General features: G+C 45.9%; 1 protein-coding gene across 1 annotated transcript in view; it reads left to right on the forward strand.

Annotated features, from left to right (window-relative positions):
* Positions 1-18,447, forward strand: part of rapsn (receptor-associated protein of the synapse, 43kD) — an 822,376-nt gene that overhangs the window by 546,118 nt on the left and 257,811 nt on the right. Inside the window, exon 6 of the mRNA XM_068046786.1 lies at positions 4,246-4,445. Within this exon, the coding sequence (XP_067902887.1) occupies positions 4,246-4,445 (200 nt within the window). The remainder of the gene's footprint in view (positions 1-4,245; positions 4,446-18,447) is intronic.

Genomic DNA, 18,447 nt, shown 5'->3' on the forward strand with positions numbered 1-18,447 from the left:
CAGGAGTAACACACTGTCTGTCTAGGGGTAACACACTCTCTGCCCAGGAGTAACACACTCTTTGTCTAGGAGTAACATACTCTCTGTCTGGGGGTAACACACTCTCTGCCCAGGAGTAACACACTCTCTGTTAGGGGTAACATACTCTCTGCCCAGGAGTAACACACTCTCTCTCTAGGGGTAACACATTCTCTATCTAGGGGTAACACATTCTCTGTCTAGGGGAAACACACTCTCTGCCCAGAAGTAACACACTCTCTGTCTAGGGGTAACATACTCTCTGTCTAGGAGTAACATACTCTCTGTCTAGGGGTAACATACTCTCTGTCTAGGAATAACATACTCTCTGTCTAGGGGTAACACAATCTCTGCCCAGGAGTAACAAACTCTCTGTCTAGGAGAAACACGCTCCCTGTCTAGGAGTAACACATTGTCCAGGAGTAACACATTCTCTGTATAGGGGTCACATACTCACAGTCTAGGAGTAACACACACTCTGCCCAGGAGTAACACACTCTCTGTCTAGGGGTAACACACTCTCTGCCCAGGAGTAACACACTCTCTGTCTAGGGGTAACATTCTCTCTGTCCAGGAGTAACGCACTCTCTGTCTGAGAGTAACACACTCTCTGTCTAGGGGTAACACACTCTCGGTCTAGGGGTAACACACTCTCTGCCCAGGAGTAACACACTCTCTGTCTAGGGGTAACACTCTCTGCCCAGGAGTAACATACTCTCTGTCTAGGAGAAACACGTTGCCTGTCCAGGAGTAACACATTCTGTGTTTCGGAGTAACTCATTCTCTGTCAAGGGGTCACATACTCACAGTCTGGGAGTAACACACTCTTTGCCCAGGAGTAACACACTCTCTGTCTAGGGGTAACACACTCTCTGCACAGGAGTATCACACTCCCTGTCCAGGGGTAACACACTCTCTGCCCAGGAGTAACACACTCTCTGTCTAGGGGTAACATACTCTCTGTCTAGGAGTAACACACTCTCTGTCTAGGGGTAACATACTCTCTGTCTAGGAGTAACACACTCTCTGCCCAGGAGTAACACACTCACAGTCTAGGAGTAACACACTCTCTGCCCAGGAGAAACACACTCTCTGCCCAGGAGTAACACACTCTCTGTCTAGGGGTAACACACTGTCTGCCCAGGAGTAACACACTCTCTGCCCAGGAGTAACATGCTCTCTGTCCAGGGGTAGCATACTCTCTGTCTCGGGGTAACACACTCTCTGCCCGGGGTAACATACTCTCTGTCTAGGAGTAACACATTCTCTGTCTAGGCGAAACACACTCTGGTCTTGGAGTAACACACTGTCTGTCTTGGAGTAACACACTGTCAAGAGTAACACACACTCTCTAGAAGTAACACACTCTCTAGGAGTAACCCAATCGCTGTCTCGGAGTAACACACTGTCAAGAGCAACATACTCTGTCTAGGAGCAATACACTGTGTCTAGGAGTAATACATTCTCTGTCTAAAAGTAAAACCCGCTCTGTCTAGGAGTAACACACTCACTGTGTAGTAGTAACACATTCTCTGTCTAGGAGTAACACACTCTCCAGGAGTAACACGCTCTCTGTCTAGGAGTAACACACTCTGTCTAGGAGTAACAGACTGTCCAGGAGTGACACACTCTCTGTCTATGATTAACAGACTCTCTGTTTCGGAGTAACACATTCTCTGGCTAGGAGTAAGAAACTCTGTCTTGGAGTAACGCACTCTCTATCTAAGAGTAACACTCTCTGTCTATGAGTAACACACTCTCTGTCTAAGAGAAACATATCTGTCTCGGAGTAACACTCCTGGCCAGGAATAACACTATCTTTCAGGAGTAACACATTCCCTGACTAGGAGTAACACACTCACTGTGAAGGAGTAACACACTGTCTAAGAGTAACATGCTCTCTGTCGAAGATTAACATGCTCTCTGTCTAGGAGTAACACATTCTCAGTGTAGGAGTACCACACTCTGTCCAGGAGTAACACAATCTCTGCCTAGGAGTAACACACTCTCTGTCTTGCAGTATCGTTTAATGGCTTTATATGGCCGTTAGTGGTCCTTTGACTTCTGACATATCTAAAAAAAGCTTTCGCTATGAATGTCAAAGATACACGCCATCTTCCTTTCTAGAGATCTCTTGCCTGGTGATGGCTATGTATCTGTATATGTGTGTGTGATCCCTCTGCTGCACTCTGTTCCTGCTGATGCCTTTTTATTTTATTCATTCATGGGATGTGGGGATCACTGGCAAGGCCAGCATTTTTTGCCCATCCTGAATTGCTCTCAAGATGGAGTTGGTGAGCTACCACTTTGTGTCTAATAAGTGGCTTGCTCAGCCATTTCCGAGGACAGTTAAGAATTAACCACATTGTCGTGGGTCTGGAGCCACATATCGGCCAGACAAGGTAAGGATGGCAGATATCCTTCCCTGAGGACATTAATGAATGAGGGCTTTACAATGACAACCAAGTAATATCATGGCCACCATTACTGATAGATTTTTTTTAGATTTATTTAATTAACTGAAATTAAATTTCGCAGAAGCCTTGGTGGGATTTTAACTCACATCACTGGATTGCTTGTCCAGTAACATAACCACATGCTACCATAACCCATATTTTTCACAGAGTGTGTGTTTGTCTGTCTGACTGTCTGTGTATATGTGTGTGTGTGAGACTGTTTGTCTGTATGTACATGTTTGTGTCTGACTGTGTCTGCGTGTGTGTATGTGTCTGACAGTGTCTGTATGTGTGTGTCTGTCTATCTGTCTTTGTGTATGTGCATGTGTGTGAGTCTGAATGTGTCTGTCTGTGTCTGTGTGTCTGTCTGTGTCTGTGTGTGTATGTGTCTGACAGTGTCTGTCTGTGTTTGTGTGTGTCTGTGTTTGTGTATATGTCTGTCTATCTGTGTGTTGACAGTATCTGTTTGCATGTGCGTGTGTTTGTCTGTGTGTGTGTCTGTCTTTGTGTATGGGCATGTGTGTGAATCTGAATGTGTCTGTATGTGTGTGTGTGTCTGTCTGTCTGACTGTGTCTGTCTGACTGTGTTTGTTTGTGTGCATATGTATGTGACTGTCTGTGTATGTGACAGTGTCTGTATGTGTGTCTGTGTATTTGCGTGTCTGTGAGTTTGTATTTGTTTGGCTGTGTGTGTCTGTGTTTGTGTGTGTGTACATAAGAAATAGGAGCAGGAGTAGGCCATTTAGCCCCTCAAGCCTGCCCCGCCATTCAATAAGATCATGGCTGATCTGTTCCCGGCCTCAACTCCTCTTTCGGGCCTGCTCCACCTAATCCTCGACTCCCCGAGATTTCAAAAATCTATCTACCTCCTCCTTAAATACATTTAGCGACCTAGCCTCCACAACTCTCTGAGGCAGAGAATTCTAGAGATTCACCACCCTCTGAGAGAAGAAATTCCTTCGCATCTCAGTTTTAAATGTGTGCCCCTTTATTCTGGAACTATGTCCCCTAGTTTGAGATTCCCCCACCAGTGGAAACATATTCTCAACATCTACCCTGTCAAGCCCCCTTAAAATCTTATGTTTCGATCAGATCATCTCTCATTCTTCTAAACTCCAATGAATAAAGGCCTAACCTGTTTAGCCATTCTTGATAAGACAACCCCTTCATCCCAGGATTCAGATTAGTGAACCTTTTCTGAACTGCCTCCAATGCTAGAATATCCTTCCTTAAATACGGGGACTAAAACTGTACACAATACTCCAGGTGTGGCCTCACCAAAACCCTGTACAGTTATAACAAGACTTCCCTATTTTTAAATTCTAACCCCCGAGCAATAAAGGCCAAAATTCCATTTGCCTTCCTAATTACTTGCTGCACCTGCATGCTAACCTTTTGTGTTTAATGTACAAGAACACCCAGATCCCTCTGTACTGCAGTATTTTGTAGTTTTTCTCCATCTAAATAATAATCTGTCTTTTTATTCTTCCTACCAAAGTAGATGACCTCACACTTTCCTACATTGAACTCCATCTGTCAAGTTTTTGCCCACTCACTTAACCTATCTATATCCCCTGACAGATTCTTGTGTCCTCATCACAACATGCCTTCCCACCTATTTTTGTATCATCAGCAAATTTGGATACACAACACTCTGTCCCTTCCTCTAAGTAGTTAATATAGATAGTAAATAGTTGATGTATGTGCCTGAGTGTGTGTGTGCGTATATACTCTGTTCATACTGAAAGCTGTTTACTGTGCCTCTCCCCAGCTGCACATGCTGAAAGGTCACTGCTTGAGTGAGACCATCTATCGAGCAAAGGGCTCCCAGCGGCTCCTCCGAGAGCATGTTGTCAAATTCCATGAGTGTATGGAAGACATGGAGTTATACTGCGGGATGTGCGGAGATTCCATTGGAGATAAAAACTCACAACTGCAGGCGCTGCCATGTTCCCACCTATTCCATCTAAAGTAAGTGAGCAAGAGAAGGGAATTCATAGTGAGAGCACCCCGTCAAAGAATGGGTCAAAGTCTGTGAGCCGCACCGCGTGATCCGGATCGTGAGACAAACACCACGTGACCCACACCGAGCATCACGGACGGCGGAACCAATACCATTACGCCACAGCCATGATCTTTTTTGAATGGTGGAGCATGCCCAAAGGGTCTACTCCTGCTCCTGTTTTCTGTGTTTCTATATAACTGGGTGCAGGGTGTTATACTCTCTGTATGTGATGGTCAGTAACTGGGTGCTGGGTGTTATACTCTCTGTATGTGATGGTCAGTAACTGGGTGCTGGGTGTTATACTCTCTGTATGTGATGGTCAGTAACTGGGTGCTGGGTGTTATACTCTCTGTGTGTGATGGTCAGTAACTGGGTGCTGGGTGTTATACTCTCTGTGTGATGGTCAGTAACTGGGTGCTGGGTGTTATACTCTCTGTATGTGATGGTCAGTAACTGGGTGCTGGGTGTTATACTCTCTGTTTTTGATGGTCAGTAACTGGGTGCTGGGTGTTATACTCTCTGTATGTGATGGTCAGTAACTGGGTGCTGGGTGTTATACTCTCTGTATGTGATGGTCAGTAACTGGGTGCTGGGTGTGATACACTCTGTATGTGATGGTCAGTAACTGGGTGCTGGGTGTTATACTGTGTGTATGTTATGGTCAGTAACTGGGTGCTGGGTGTTATACTCTCTGTGTGATGGTCAGTAACTGGGTGCTGGGTGTTGTACTCTCTGTATGTGATGGTCAATAACTGCGATCTGGGTGTTATACTCTCTGTGTGTGATGGTCAGTAACTGGGTGCTGGGTGTTATACTCTCTGTGTGATGGTCAGTAACTGGGTGCTGGGTGTTATACTCTCTGTATGTGATGGTCAGTAACTGGGTGCTGGGTGTTATACTCTCTGTTTTTGATGGTCAGTAACTGGGTGCTGGGTGTTATACTCTCTGTATGTGATGGTCAGTAACTGGGTGCTGGGTGTTATACTCTCTGTATGTGATGGTCAGTAACTGGGTGCTGGGTGTTATACTCTCTGTATGTGATGGTCAGTAACTGGGTGCTGGGTGTTATACTCTCTGTTTTTGATGGTCAGTAACTGGGTGCTGGGTGTTATACGCTCTGTGTGTGATGGTCAGTAACTGGGTGCTGGGTGTTATACGCTCTGTGTGTGATGGTCAGTAACTGGGTGCTGGGTGTTATACTCTCTGTGTGATGGTCAGTAACTGGGTGCTGGGTGTTGTACTCTCTGTATGTGATGGTCAATAACTGCGATCTGGGTGTTATACGCTCTGTGTGTGATGGTCAGTAACTGGGTGCTGGGTGTTAAACTCTCTGTGTGATGGTCAGTAACTGGGTGCTGGGTGTTATACTCTCTGTATGTGATGGTCAGTAACTGGGTGCTGGGTGTTATACTCTCTGTATGTGATGGTCAATAACTGGGTGCTGGGTGTTATACTCTCTGTATGTGATGGTCAATAACTGGGTGCTGGGTGTTATACTCTCTGTATGTGATGGTCAGTAACTGGGTGCTGGGTGTTATACTCTCTGTTTTTGATGGTCAGTAACTGGGTGCTGGGTGTTATACACTCTGTATGTGATGGTCAGTAACTGGGTGCTGGGTGTTATACTCTCTGTATGTGATGGTCAGTAACTGGGTGCTGGGTGTTATACTCTCTGTATGTGATGGTCAGTAACTGGGTGCTGGGTGTTATACTCTCTGTATGTGATGGTCAGTAACTGGGTGCTGGGTGTTATACACTCTGTATGTGATGGTCAGTAACTGGGTGCTGGGTGTTATACTCTCTGTTTTTGATGGTCATTAACTGGGTGCTGGGTGTTATACTCTCTGTATGTGATGGTCAGTAACTGGGTGCTGGGTGTTATACACTCTGTATGTGATGGTCAGTAACTGGGTGCTGGGTGTTATACTCTCTGTTTTTGATGGTCATTAACTGGGTGCTGGGTGTTATACTCTGTATGTGATGGTCAGTAACTGGGTGCTGGGTGTTATACTCTCTGTATGTGATGGTCAGTAACTGGGTGCTGGGTGTTATACTCTCTGTTTTTGATGGTCATTAACTGGGTGCTGGGTGATATACTCTCTGTATGTGATGGTCAGTAACTGGGTGCTGGGTGTTATACTCTCTGTATGTGATGGTCAGTAACTGGGTGCTGGGTGTTATACTCTCTGTTTTTGATGGTCATTAACTGGGTGCTGGGTGTTATACTCTCTGTATGTGATGGTCAGTAACTGGGTGCTGGGTGTTATACTCTCTGTATGTGATGGTCAGTAACTGGGTGCTGGGTGTTATACTCTCTCTATGTCATGGTCAGTAACTGGGTGCTGGGTGTTATACTCTCTGTATGTGATGGTCAGTAACTGGGTGCTGGGTGTTATACTCTCTGTATGTCATGGTCAGTAACTGGGTGCTGGGTGTTATACTCTCTGTATGTGATGGTCAGTAACTGGGTGCTGGGTGTTATACTCTCTGTATGTGATGGTCAGTAACTGGGAGCTGGGTGTTATACTCTCTGTATGTGATGGTCAGTAACTGGGTGCTGGGTGTTATACTCTCTGTATGTGATGGTCAGTAACTGGGTGCTGGGTGTTATACACTCTGTATGTGATGGTCAGTAACTGGGTGCTGGGTGTTATACTCTCTGTGTGTGATGGTCAGTAACTGGGTGCTGGGTGTTATACTCTCTGTATGTGATGGTCAGTAACTGGGTGCTGGGTGTTATACTCTCTGTATGTGATGGTCAGTAACTGGGTGCTGGGTGTTATACTCTCTGTTTTTGATGGTCATTAACTGGGTGCTGGGTGTTATACTCTCTGTATGTGATGGTCAGTAACTGGGTGCTGGGTGTTATACACTCTGTATGTGATGGTCAGTAACTGGGTGCTGGGTGTTATACTCTCTGTTTTTGATGGTCAGTAACTGGGTGCTGGGTGTTATACACTCTGTATGTGATGGTCAGTAACTGGGTGCTGGGTGTTATACACTCTGTATGTGATGGTCAGTAACTGGGTGCTGGGTGTTATACACTCTGTATGTGATGGTCAGTAACTGGGTGCTGGGTGTTATACTCTCTGTGTGTGATGGTCAGTAACTGGGTGCTGGGTGTTATACTCTCTGTATGTGATGGTCAGTAACTGGGTGCTGGGTGTTATACTCTCTGTATGTGATGGTCAGTAACTGGGTGCTGGGTGTTATACTCTCTGTTTTTGATGGTCATTAACTGGGTGCTGGGTGTTATACTCTCTGTATGTGATGGTCAGTAACTGGGTGCTGGGTGTTATACACTCTGTATGTGATGGTCAGTAACTGGGTGCTGGGTGTTATACTCTCTGTATGTGATGGTCAGTAACTGGGTGCTGGGTGTTATACTCTCTGTATGTGATGGTCAATAACTGGGTGCTGGGTGTTATACTCTCTGTATGTGATGGTCAATAACTGGGTGCTGGGTGTTATACTCTCTGTATGTGATGGTCAGTAACTGGGTGCTGGGTGTTATACTCTCTGTTTTTGATGGTCAGTAACTGGGTGCTGGGTGTTATACACTCTGTATGTGATGGTCAGTAACTGGGTGCTGGGTGTTATACTCTCTGTATGTGATGGTCAGTAACTGGGTGCTGGGTGTTATACTCTCTGTATGTGATGGTCAGTAACTGGGTGCTGGGTGTTATACTCTCTGTATGTGATGGTCAGTAACTGGGTGCTGGGTGTTATACACTCTGTATGTGATGGTCAGTAACTGGGTGCTGGGTGTTATACTCTCTGTTTTTGATGGTCATTAACTGGGTGCTGGGTGTTATACTCTCTGTATGTGATGGTCAGTAACTGGGTGCTGGGTGTTATACACTCTGTATGTGATGGTCAGTAACTGGGTGCTGGGTGTTATACTCTCTGTTTTTGATGGTCATTAACTGGGTGCTGGGTGTTATACTCTGTATGTGATGGTCAGTAACTGGGTGCTGGGTGTTATACTCTCTGTATGTGATGGTCAGTAACTGGGTGCTGGGTGTTATACTCTCTGTTTTTGATGGTCATTAACTGGGTGCTGGGTGATATACTCTCTGTATGTGATGGTCAGTAACTGGGTGCTGGGTGTTATACTCTCTGTATGTGATGGTCAGTAACTGGGTGCTGGGTGTTATACTCTCTGTTTTTGATGGTCATTAACTGGGTGCTGGGTGTTATACTCTCTGTATGTGATGGTCAGTAACTGGGTGCTGGGTGTTATACTCTCTGTATGTGATGGTCAGTAACTGGGTGCTGGGTGTTATACTCTCTCTATGTCATGGTCAGTAACTGGGTGCTGGGTGTTATACTCTCTGTATGTGATGGTCAGTAACTGGGTGCTGGGTGTTATACTCTCTGTATGTCATGGTCAGTAACTGGGTGCTGGGTGTTATACTCTCTGTATGTGATGGTCAGTAACTGGGTGCTGGGTGTTATACTCTCTGTATGTGATGGTCAGTAACTGGGAGCTGGGTGTTATACTCTCTGTATGTGATGGTCAGTAACTGGGTGCTGGGTGTTATACTCTCTGTATGTGATGGTCAGTAACTGGGTGCTGGGTGTTATACACTCTGTATGTGATGGTCAGTAACTGGGTGCTGGGTGTTATACTCTCTGTGTGTGATGGTCAGTAACTGGGTGCTGGGTGTTATACTCTCTGTATGTGATGGTCAGTAACTGGGTGCTGGGTGTTATACTCTCTGTATGTGATGGTCAGTAACTGGGTGCTGGGTGTTATACTCTCTGTTTTTGATGGTCATTAACTGGGTGCTGGGTGTTATACTCTCTGTATGTGATGGTCAGTAACTGGGTGCTGGGTGTTATACACTCTGTATGTGATGGTCAGTAACTGGGTGCTGGGTGTTATACTCTCTGTTTTTGATGGTCAGTAACTGGGTGCTGGGTGTTATACACTCTGTATGTGATGGTCAGTAACTGGGTGCTGGGTGTTATACACTCTGTATGTGATGGTCAGTAACTGGGTGCTGGGTGTTATACACTCTGTATGTGATGGTCAGTAACTGGGTGCTGGGTGTTATACTCTCTGTGTGTGATGGTCAGTAACTGGGTGCTGGGTGTTATACTCTCTGTATGTGATGGTCAGTAACTGGGTGCTGGGTGTTATACTCTCTGTATGTGATGGTCAGTAACTGGGTGCTGGGTGTTATACTCTCTGTTTTTGATGGTCATTAACTGGGTGCTGGGTGTTATACTCTCTGTATGTGATGGTCAGTAACTGGGTGCTGGGTGTTATACACTCTGTATGTGATGGTCAGTAACTGGGTGCTGGGTGTTATACTCTCTGTATGTGATGGTCAGTAACTGGGTGCTGGGTGTTATACACTCTGTATGTGATGGTCAGTAACTGGGTGCTGGGTGTTATACTCTCTGTGTGTGATGGTCAGTAACTGGGTGCTGGGTGTTATACACTCTGTATGTGATGGTCAGTAACTGGGTGCTGGGTGTTATACTCTCTGTGTGTGATGGTCAGTAACTGGGTGCTGGGTGTTATACTCTCTGTATGTGATGGTCAGTAACTGGGTGCTGGGTGTTATACTCTCTGTATGTGATGGTCAGTAACTGGGTGCTGGGTGTTATACTCTCTGTTTTTGATGGTCATTAACTGGGTGCTGGGTGTTATACTCTCTGTATGTGATGGTCAGTAACTGGGTGCTGGGTGTTATACTCTCTGTATGTGATGGTCAGTAACTGGGTGCTGGGTGTTATACTCTCTGTTTTTGATGGTCATTAACTGGGTGCTGGGTGTTATACTCTCTGTATGTGATGGTCAGTAACTGGGTGCTGGGTGTTATACACTCTGTATGTGATGGTCAGTAACTGGGTGCTGGGTGTTATACTCTCTGTGTGTGATGGTCAGTAACTGGGTGCTGGGTGTTATACTCTCTGTATGTGATGGTCAGTAACTGGGTGCTGGGTGTTATACTCTCTGTATGTGATGGTCAGTAACTGGGTGCTGGGTGTTATACTCTCTGTTTTTGATGGTCATTAACTGGGTGCTGGGTGTTATACTCTCTGTATGTGATGGTCAGTAACTGGGTGCTGGGTGTTATACACTCTGTATGTGATGGTCAGTAACTGGGTGCTGGGTGTTATACTCTCTGTTTTTGATGGTCAGTAACTGGGTGCTGGGTGTTATACACTCTGTATGTGATGGTCAGTAACTGGGTGCTGGGTGTTATACTCTCTGTATGTGATGGTCAGTAACTGGGTGCTGGGTGTTATACTCTCTCTATGTCATGGTCAGTAACTGGGTGCTGGGTGTTATACTCTCTGTATGTGATGGTCATTAACTGGGTGCTGGGTGTTATACTCTCTGTATGTGATGGTCAGTAACTGGGTGCTGGGTGTTATACACTCTGTATGTGATGGTCAGTAACTGGGTGCTGGGTGTTATACTCTCTGTTTTTGATGGTCATTAACTGGGTGCTGGGTGTTATACTCTCTGTATGTGATGGTCAGTAACTGGGTGCTGGGTGTTATACTCTCTCTATGTCATGGTCAGTAACTGGGTGCTGGGTGTTATACTCTCTGTATGTGATGGTCAGTAACTGGGTGCTGGGTGTTATACTCTCTGTATGTGATGGTCAGTAACTGGGTGCTGGGTGTTATACTCTCTGTATGTCATGGTCAGTAACTGGGTGCTGGGTGTTATACTCTCTGTATGTGATGGTCAGTAACTGGGTGCTGGGTGTTATACTCTCTGTATGTGATGGTCAGTAACTGGGAGCTGGGTGTTATACTCTGTGTATGTGATGGTCAGTAACTGGGTGCAGGGTGTTATACTCTCTGTATGTGATGGTCAGTAACTGGGTGCTGGGTGTTATACTCTCTGTCTGTGATGGTCAGTAACTGGGTGCTGGGTGTTATACTCTCTGTATGTGATGGTCAGTAACTGGGTGTAGGGTGTTATACTCTCTGTATGTGATGGTCAGTAACTGGGTGCTGGGTGTTATACTCTCTGTATGTGATAGTCAGTAACTGGGTGCTGGGTGTTATACTCTCTGTGTGTGATGGTCAGTAACTGGGTGCAGGGTGTTATACTCTCTGTATGTGATGGTCAGTAACTGGGTGCAGGGTGTTATACTGTGTGTATGTTATGGTCAGTAACTGGGTGCTGGGTGTTATACTCTCTGTATGTGATGGTCAGTAACTGTGTGCTGGGTGTTATACTCTCTGTTTTTGATGGTCATTAACTGGGTGCTGGGTGTTATACTCTCTGTATGTGATGGTCAGTAACTGGGAGCTGGGTGTTATACTCTGTGTATGTGATGGTCAGTAACTGGGTGCAGGGTGTTATACTCTCTGTATGTGATGGTCAGTAACTGGGTGCTGGGTGTTATACTCTCTGTCTGTGATGGTCAGTAACTGGGTGCTGGGTGTTATACTCTCTGTATGTGATGGTCAGTAACTGGGTGCAGGGTGTTATACTCTCTGTATGTGATGGTCAGAAACTGGGTGCTGGGTGTTATACTCTCTGTATGTGATGGTGAGTAACTGGGTGCTGGGTGTTATACTCTCTGTTTTTGATGGTCATTAACTGGGTGCTGGGTGTTATACTCTCTGTATGTGATGGTCAGTAACTGGGTGCTGGGTGTTATACTCTCTGTATGTGATGGTCAGTAACTGGGTGCTGGGTGTTATACTCTCTGTATGTGATGGTCAATAACTGGGTGCAGGGTGTTATACTCTCTGTTTTTGATGGTCATTAACTGGGTGCTGGGTATTATACTCTCTGTATGTGATGGTCAGTAACTGGGTGCTGGGTGTTATACTCTCTGTTTTTGATGGTCATTAACTGGGTGCTGGGTGTTATACTCTCTGTATGTGATGGTCAGTAACTGGGTGCTGGGTGTTATACTCTCTGTGTGTGATGGTCAGTAACTGGGTGCTGGGTGTTATACGCTCTGTGTGTGATGGTCAGTAACTGGGTGCTGGGTGTTATACTCTCTGTGTGATGGTCAGTAACTGGGTGCTGGGTGTTATACTCTCTGTGTGTGATGGTCAGTAACTGGGTGCTGGGTGTTATACTCTCTGTGTGTGATGGTCAGTAACTGGGTGCTGGGTGTTATACTCTCTGTGTGATGGTCAGTAACTGGGTGCTGGGTGTTGTACTCTCTGTATGTGATGGTCAATAACTGCAATCTGGGTGTTATACTCTCTGTGTGTGATGGTCAGTAACTGGGTGCTGGGTGTTATACTCTCTGTGTGATGGTCAGTAACTGGGTGCTGGGTGTTATACTCTCTGTATGTGATGATCAGTAACTGGGTGCTGGGTGTTATACTCTCTGTATGTGATGGTCAGTAACTGGGTGCTGGGTGTTATACTCTCTGTATGTGATGGTCAGTAACTGGGTGCTGGGTGTTATACTCTCTGTATGTGATGGTCAGTAACTGGGTGCTGGGTGTTATACTCTCTGTATGTGATGGTCAGTAACTGGGTGCTGGGTGTTATACTCTCTGTATGTGATGGTCAGTAACTGGGTGCTGGGTGTTATACTCTCTGTATGTGATGGTCAGTAACTGGGTGCTGGGTGTTATACTCTCTGTTTTTGATGGTCATTAACTGGGTGCTGGGTGTTATACTCTCTGTATGTGATGGTCAGTAACTGGGTGCTGGGTGTTATACTCTCTGTATGTGATGGTCAGTAACTGGGTGCTGGGTGTTATACTCTCTGTATGTGATGGTCAATAACTGGGTGCAGGGTGTTATACTCTCTGTATGTGATGGTCAGTAACTGGGTGCTGGGTGTTAAACTCTCTGTATGTGATGGTCAGTAACTGGGTGCTGGGTGTTATACTCTCTGTATGTCATGGTCAGTAACTGGGTGCTGGGTGTTATACTCTCTGTATGTGATGGTCAGTAACTGGGTGCTGGGGGTTATACTCTCTGTATGTGATGGTCAGTAACTGGGTGCTGGGTGTTATACTCTCTGTGTGTGATGGTCAGTAACTGGGTGCTGGGTGTTATACTCTCTGTGTGTGATGGTCAGTAACTGGGTGCTGGGTGTTATACTCTCTGTATGTGATGGTCAGTAACTGGGTGCAGGGTGTTATACTCTCTGTATGTCATGGTCAGTAACTGGGTGCTGGGTGTTATACTCTCTGTATGTGATGGTCAGTAACTGGGTGCAGGGTGTTATACTCTCTGTATGTCATGGTCAGTAACTGGGTGCTGGGTGTTATACTCTCTGTATGTGATGGTCAGTAACTGGGTGCAGGGTGTTATACTCTCTGTATGTCATGGTCAGTAACTGGGTGCTGGGTGTTATACTCTCTGTATGTGATGGTCAGTAACTGGGTGCTGGGTGTTATACTCTCTGTATGTGATGGTCAGTAACTGGGTGCTGGGTGTTATACTCTCTGTATGTGATGGTCAGTAACTGGGTGCTGGGTGTTATACTCTCTGTATGTGATGGTCAGTAACTGGGTGCTGGGTGTTATACTCTCTGTATGTGATGGTCAGTTACTGGGTGCTGGGTGTTATACTCTCTGTATGTGATGGTCAGTAACTGGGTGCTGGGTGTTATACTCTCTGTATGTAATGGTCAGTAACTGGGTGCAGGGTGTTATACTCTCTGTATGTGATGGTCAGTAACTGGGTGCTGGGTGTTATACTCTCTGTATGTGATGGTCAGTTACTGGGTGCTGGGTGTTATACTCTCTGTATGTGATGGTCAGTAACTGGGTGCTGGGTGTTATACTCTCTGTATGTGATGGTCAGTAACTGGGTGCTGGGTGTTATACTCTCTGTATGTGATGGTCAGTAACAGGGTGCAGGGTGTTATACTGTGTGTATGTTATGGTCAGTAACTGGGTGCTGGGTGTTATACTCTCTGTATGTGATGGTCAGTAACTGTGTGCTGGGTGTTATACTCTCTGTTTTTGATGGTCATTAACTGGGTGCTGGGTGTTATACTCTCTGTATGTGATGGTCAGTAACTGGGTGCTGGGTGTTATACTCTCTGTATGTGATGGTCAGTAACTGGGAGCTGGGTGTTATACTCTGTGTATGTGATGGTCAGTAACTGGGTGCAGGGTGTTATACTCTCTGTATGTGATGGTCAGTAACTGGGTGCTGGGTGTTATACTCTCTGTCTGTGATGGTCAGTAACTGGGTGCTGGGTGTTATACTCTCTGTATGTGATGGTCAGTAACTGGGTGCTGGGTGTTATACTCTCCTTTTTTGATGGTCATAAACTGGGTGCTGGGTGTTATACTCTCTGTATGTGATGGTCAGTAACTGGGTGCAGGGTGTTATACTCTCTGTATGTGATGGTCAGAAACTGGATGCTGGGTGTTATACTCTCTGTATGTGATGGTCAGTAACTGGGTGCTGGGTGTTATACTCTCTGTTTTTGATGGTCATTAACTGGGTGCTGGGTGTTATACTCTCTGTATGTGATGGTCAGTAACTGGGTGCTGGGTGTTATACTCTCTGTATGTGATGGTCAGTAACTGGGTGCTGGGTGTTATACTCTCTGTATGTGATGGTCAATAACTGGGTGCAGGGTGTTATACTCTCTGTTTTTGATGGTCATTAACTGGGTGCTGGGTGTTATACTCTCTGTATGTGATGGTCAGTAACTGGGTGCTGGGTGTTATACTCTCTGTTTTTGATGGTCATTAACTGGGTGCTGGGTGTTAAACTCTCTGTATGTGATGGTCAGTAACTGGGTGCTGGGTGTTATACTCTCTGTGTGTGATGGTCAGTAACTGGGTGCTGGGTGTTATACGCTCTGTGTGTGATGGTCAGTAACTGGGTGCTGGGTGTTATACTCTCTGTGTGATGGTCAGTAACTGGGTGCTGGGTGTTATACTCTCTGTGTGTGATGGTCAGTAACTGGGTGCTGGGTGTTATACTCTCTGTGTGTGATGGTCAGTAACTGGGTGCTGGGTGTTATACTCTCTGTGTGATGGTCAGTAACTGGGTGCTGGGTGTTGTACTCTCTGTATGTGATGGTCAATAACTGCGATCTGGGTGTTATACTCTCTGTGTGTGATGGTCAGTAACTGGGTGCTGGGTGTTATACTCTCTGTGTGATGGTTAGTAACTGGGTGCTGGGTGTTATACTCTCTGTATGTGATGATCAGTAACTGGGTGCTGGGTGTTATACTCTCTGTATGTGATGGTCAGTAACTGGGTGCTGGGTGTTATACTCTCTGTATGTGATGGTCAGTAACTGGGTGCTGGGTGTTATACTCTCTGTATGTGATGGTCAGTAACTGGGTGCTGGGTGTTATACTCTCTGTATGTGATGGTCAGTAACTGGGTGCTGGGTGTTATACTCTCTGTATGTGATGGTCAGTAACTGGGTGCTGGGTGTTATACTCTCTGTATGTGATGGTCAGTAACTGGGTGCAGTGTGTTATACTCTCTGTATGTGATGGTCAGAAACTGGGTGCTGGGTGTTATACTCTCTGTATGTGATGGTCAGTAACTGGGTGCTGGGTGTTATACTCTCTGTATGTGATGGTCAGTAACTGGGTGCTGGGTGTTATACTCTCTGTATGTGATGGTCAATAACTGGGTGCAGGGTGTTATACTCTCTGTATGTGATGGTCAGTAACTGGGTGCTGGGTGTTAAACTCTCTGTATGTGATGGTCAGTAACTGGGTGCTGGGTGTTATACTCTCTGTATGTCATGGTCAGTAACTGGGTGCTGGGTGTTATACTCTCTGTATGTGATGGTCAGTAACTGGGTGCTGGGGGTTATACTCTCTGTATGTGATGGTCAGTAACTGGGTGCTGGGTGTTATACTCTCTGTATGTGATGGTCAGTAACTGGGTGCTGGGTGTTATACTCTCTGTGTGTGATGGTCAGTAACTGGGTGCTGGGTGTTATACTCTCTCTTTTTGATGGTCATTAACTGGGTGCTGGGTGTTATACTCTCTGTATGTGATGGTCAGTAACTGGGTGCAGGGTGTTATACTCTCTGTATGTCATGGTCAGTAACTGGGTGCTGGGTGTTATACTCTCTGTATGTGATGGTCAGTAACTGGGTGCTGGGTGTTATACTCTCTGTATGTGATGGTCAGTAACTGGGTGCTGGGTGTTATACTCTCTGTATGTGATGGTCAGTAACTGGGTGCTTGGTGTTATACTCTCTGTATGTGATGGTCAGTAACTGGGTGCTGGGTGTTATACTCTCTGTATGTGATGGTCGGTTACTGGGTGCTGGGTGTTATACTCTCTGTATGTGATGGTCAGTAACTGGGTGCTGGGTGTTATACTCTCTGTATGTGATGGTCAATAACTGGGTGCAGGGTGTTATACTCTCTGTATGTGATGGTCAGTAACTGGGTGCTGGGTGTTAAACTCTCTGTATGTGATGGTCAGTAACTGGGTGCTGGGTGTTATACTCTCTGTATGTCATGGTCAGTAACTGGGTGCTGGGTGTTATACTCTCTGTATGTGATGGTCAGTAACTGGGTGCTGGGGGTTATACTCTCTGTATGTGATGGTCAGTAACTGGGTGCTGGGTGTTATACTCTCTGTATGTGATGGTCAGTAACTGGGTGCTGGGTGTTATACTCTCTGTGTGATGGTCAGTAACTGGGTGCTGGGTGTTATACTCTCTGTATGTGATGGTCAGTAACTGGGTGCAGGGTGTTATACTCTCTGTATGCCATGGTCAGTAACTGGGTGCTGGGTGTCATACTCTCTGTATGTGATGGTCAGTAACTGGGTGCTGGGTGTTATACTCTCTGTATGTGATGGTCAGTAACTGGGTGCTGGGTGTTATACTCTCTGTATGTGATGGTCAGTAACTGGGTGCTGGGTGTTATACTCTCTGTATGTGATGGTCAGTAACTGGGTGCTGGGTGTTATACTCTCTGTATGTGATGGTCAGTTACTGGGTGCTGGGTGTTATACTCTCTGTATGTGATGGTCAGTAACTGGGTGCTGGGTGTTATACTCTCTGTATGTAATGGTCAGTAACTGGGTGCAGGGTGTTATACTCTCTGTATGTGATGGTCAGTAACTGGGTGCTGGGTGTTATACTCTCTGTATGTGATGGTCAGTTACTGGGTGCTGGGTGTTATACTCTCTGTATGTGATGGTCAGTAACTGGGTGCTGGGTGTTATACTCTCTGTATGTGATGGTCAGTAACTGGGTGCTGGGTGTTATACTCTCTGTATGTGATGGTCAGTAACTGGGTGCAGGGTGTTATACTGTGTGTATGTTATGGTCAGTAACTGGGTGCTGGGTGTTATACTCTCTGTATGTGATGGTCAGTAACTGTGTGCTGGGTGTTATACTCTCTGTTTTTGATGGTCATTAACTGGGTGCTGGGTGTTATCCTCTCTGTATGTGATGGTCAGTAACTGGGAGCTGGGTGTTATACTCTGTGTATGTGATGGTCAGTAACTGGGTGCAGGGTGTTATACTCTCTGTATGTGATGGTCAGTAACTGGGTGCTGGGTGTTATACTCTCTGTTTTTGATGGTCATTAACTGGGTGCTGGGTGTTATACTCTCTGTATGTGATGGTCAGTAACTGGGTGCAGGGTGTTATACTCTCTGTATGTGATGGTCAGAAACTGGGTGCTGGGTGTTATACTCTCTGTATGTGATGGTCAGTAACTGGGTGCTGGGTGTTATACTCTCTGTTTTTGATGGTCATTAACTGGGTGCTGGGTGTTATACTCTCTGTATGTGATGGTCAGTAACTGGGTGCTGGGTGTTATACTCTCTGTATGTGATGGTCAGTAACTGGGTGCTGGGTGTTATACTCTCTGTATGTGATGGTCAATAACTGGGTGCAGGGTGTTATACTCTCTGTTTTTGATGGTCATTAACTGGGTGCTGGGTGTTATACTCTCTGTATGTGATGGTCAGTAACTGGGTGCTGGGTGTTATACTCTCTGTTTTTGATGGTCATTAACTGGGTGCTGGGTGTTATACTCTCTGTATGTGATGGTCA

Source organism: Heterodontus francisci, chromosome 14 (genome assembly GCF_036365525.1).
Source record: "Heterodontus francisci isolate sHetFra1 chromosome 14, sHetFra1.hap1, whole genome shotgun sequence".
Taxonomy (NCBI): domain Eukaryota; kingdom Metazoa; phylum Chordata; class Chondrichthyes; order Heterodontiformes; family Heterodontidae; genus Heterodontus; species Heterodontus francisci.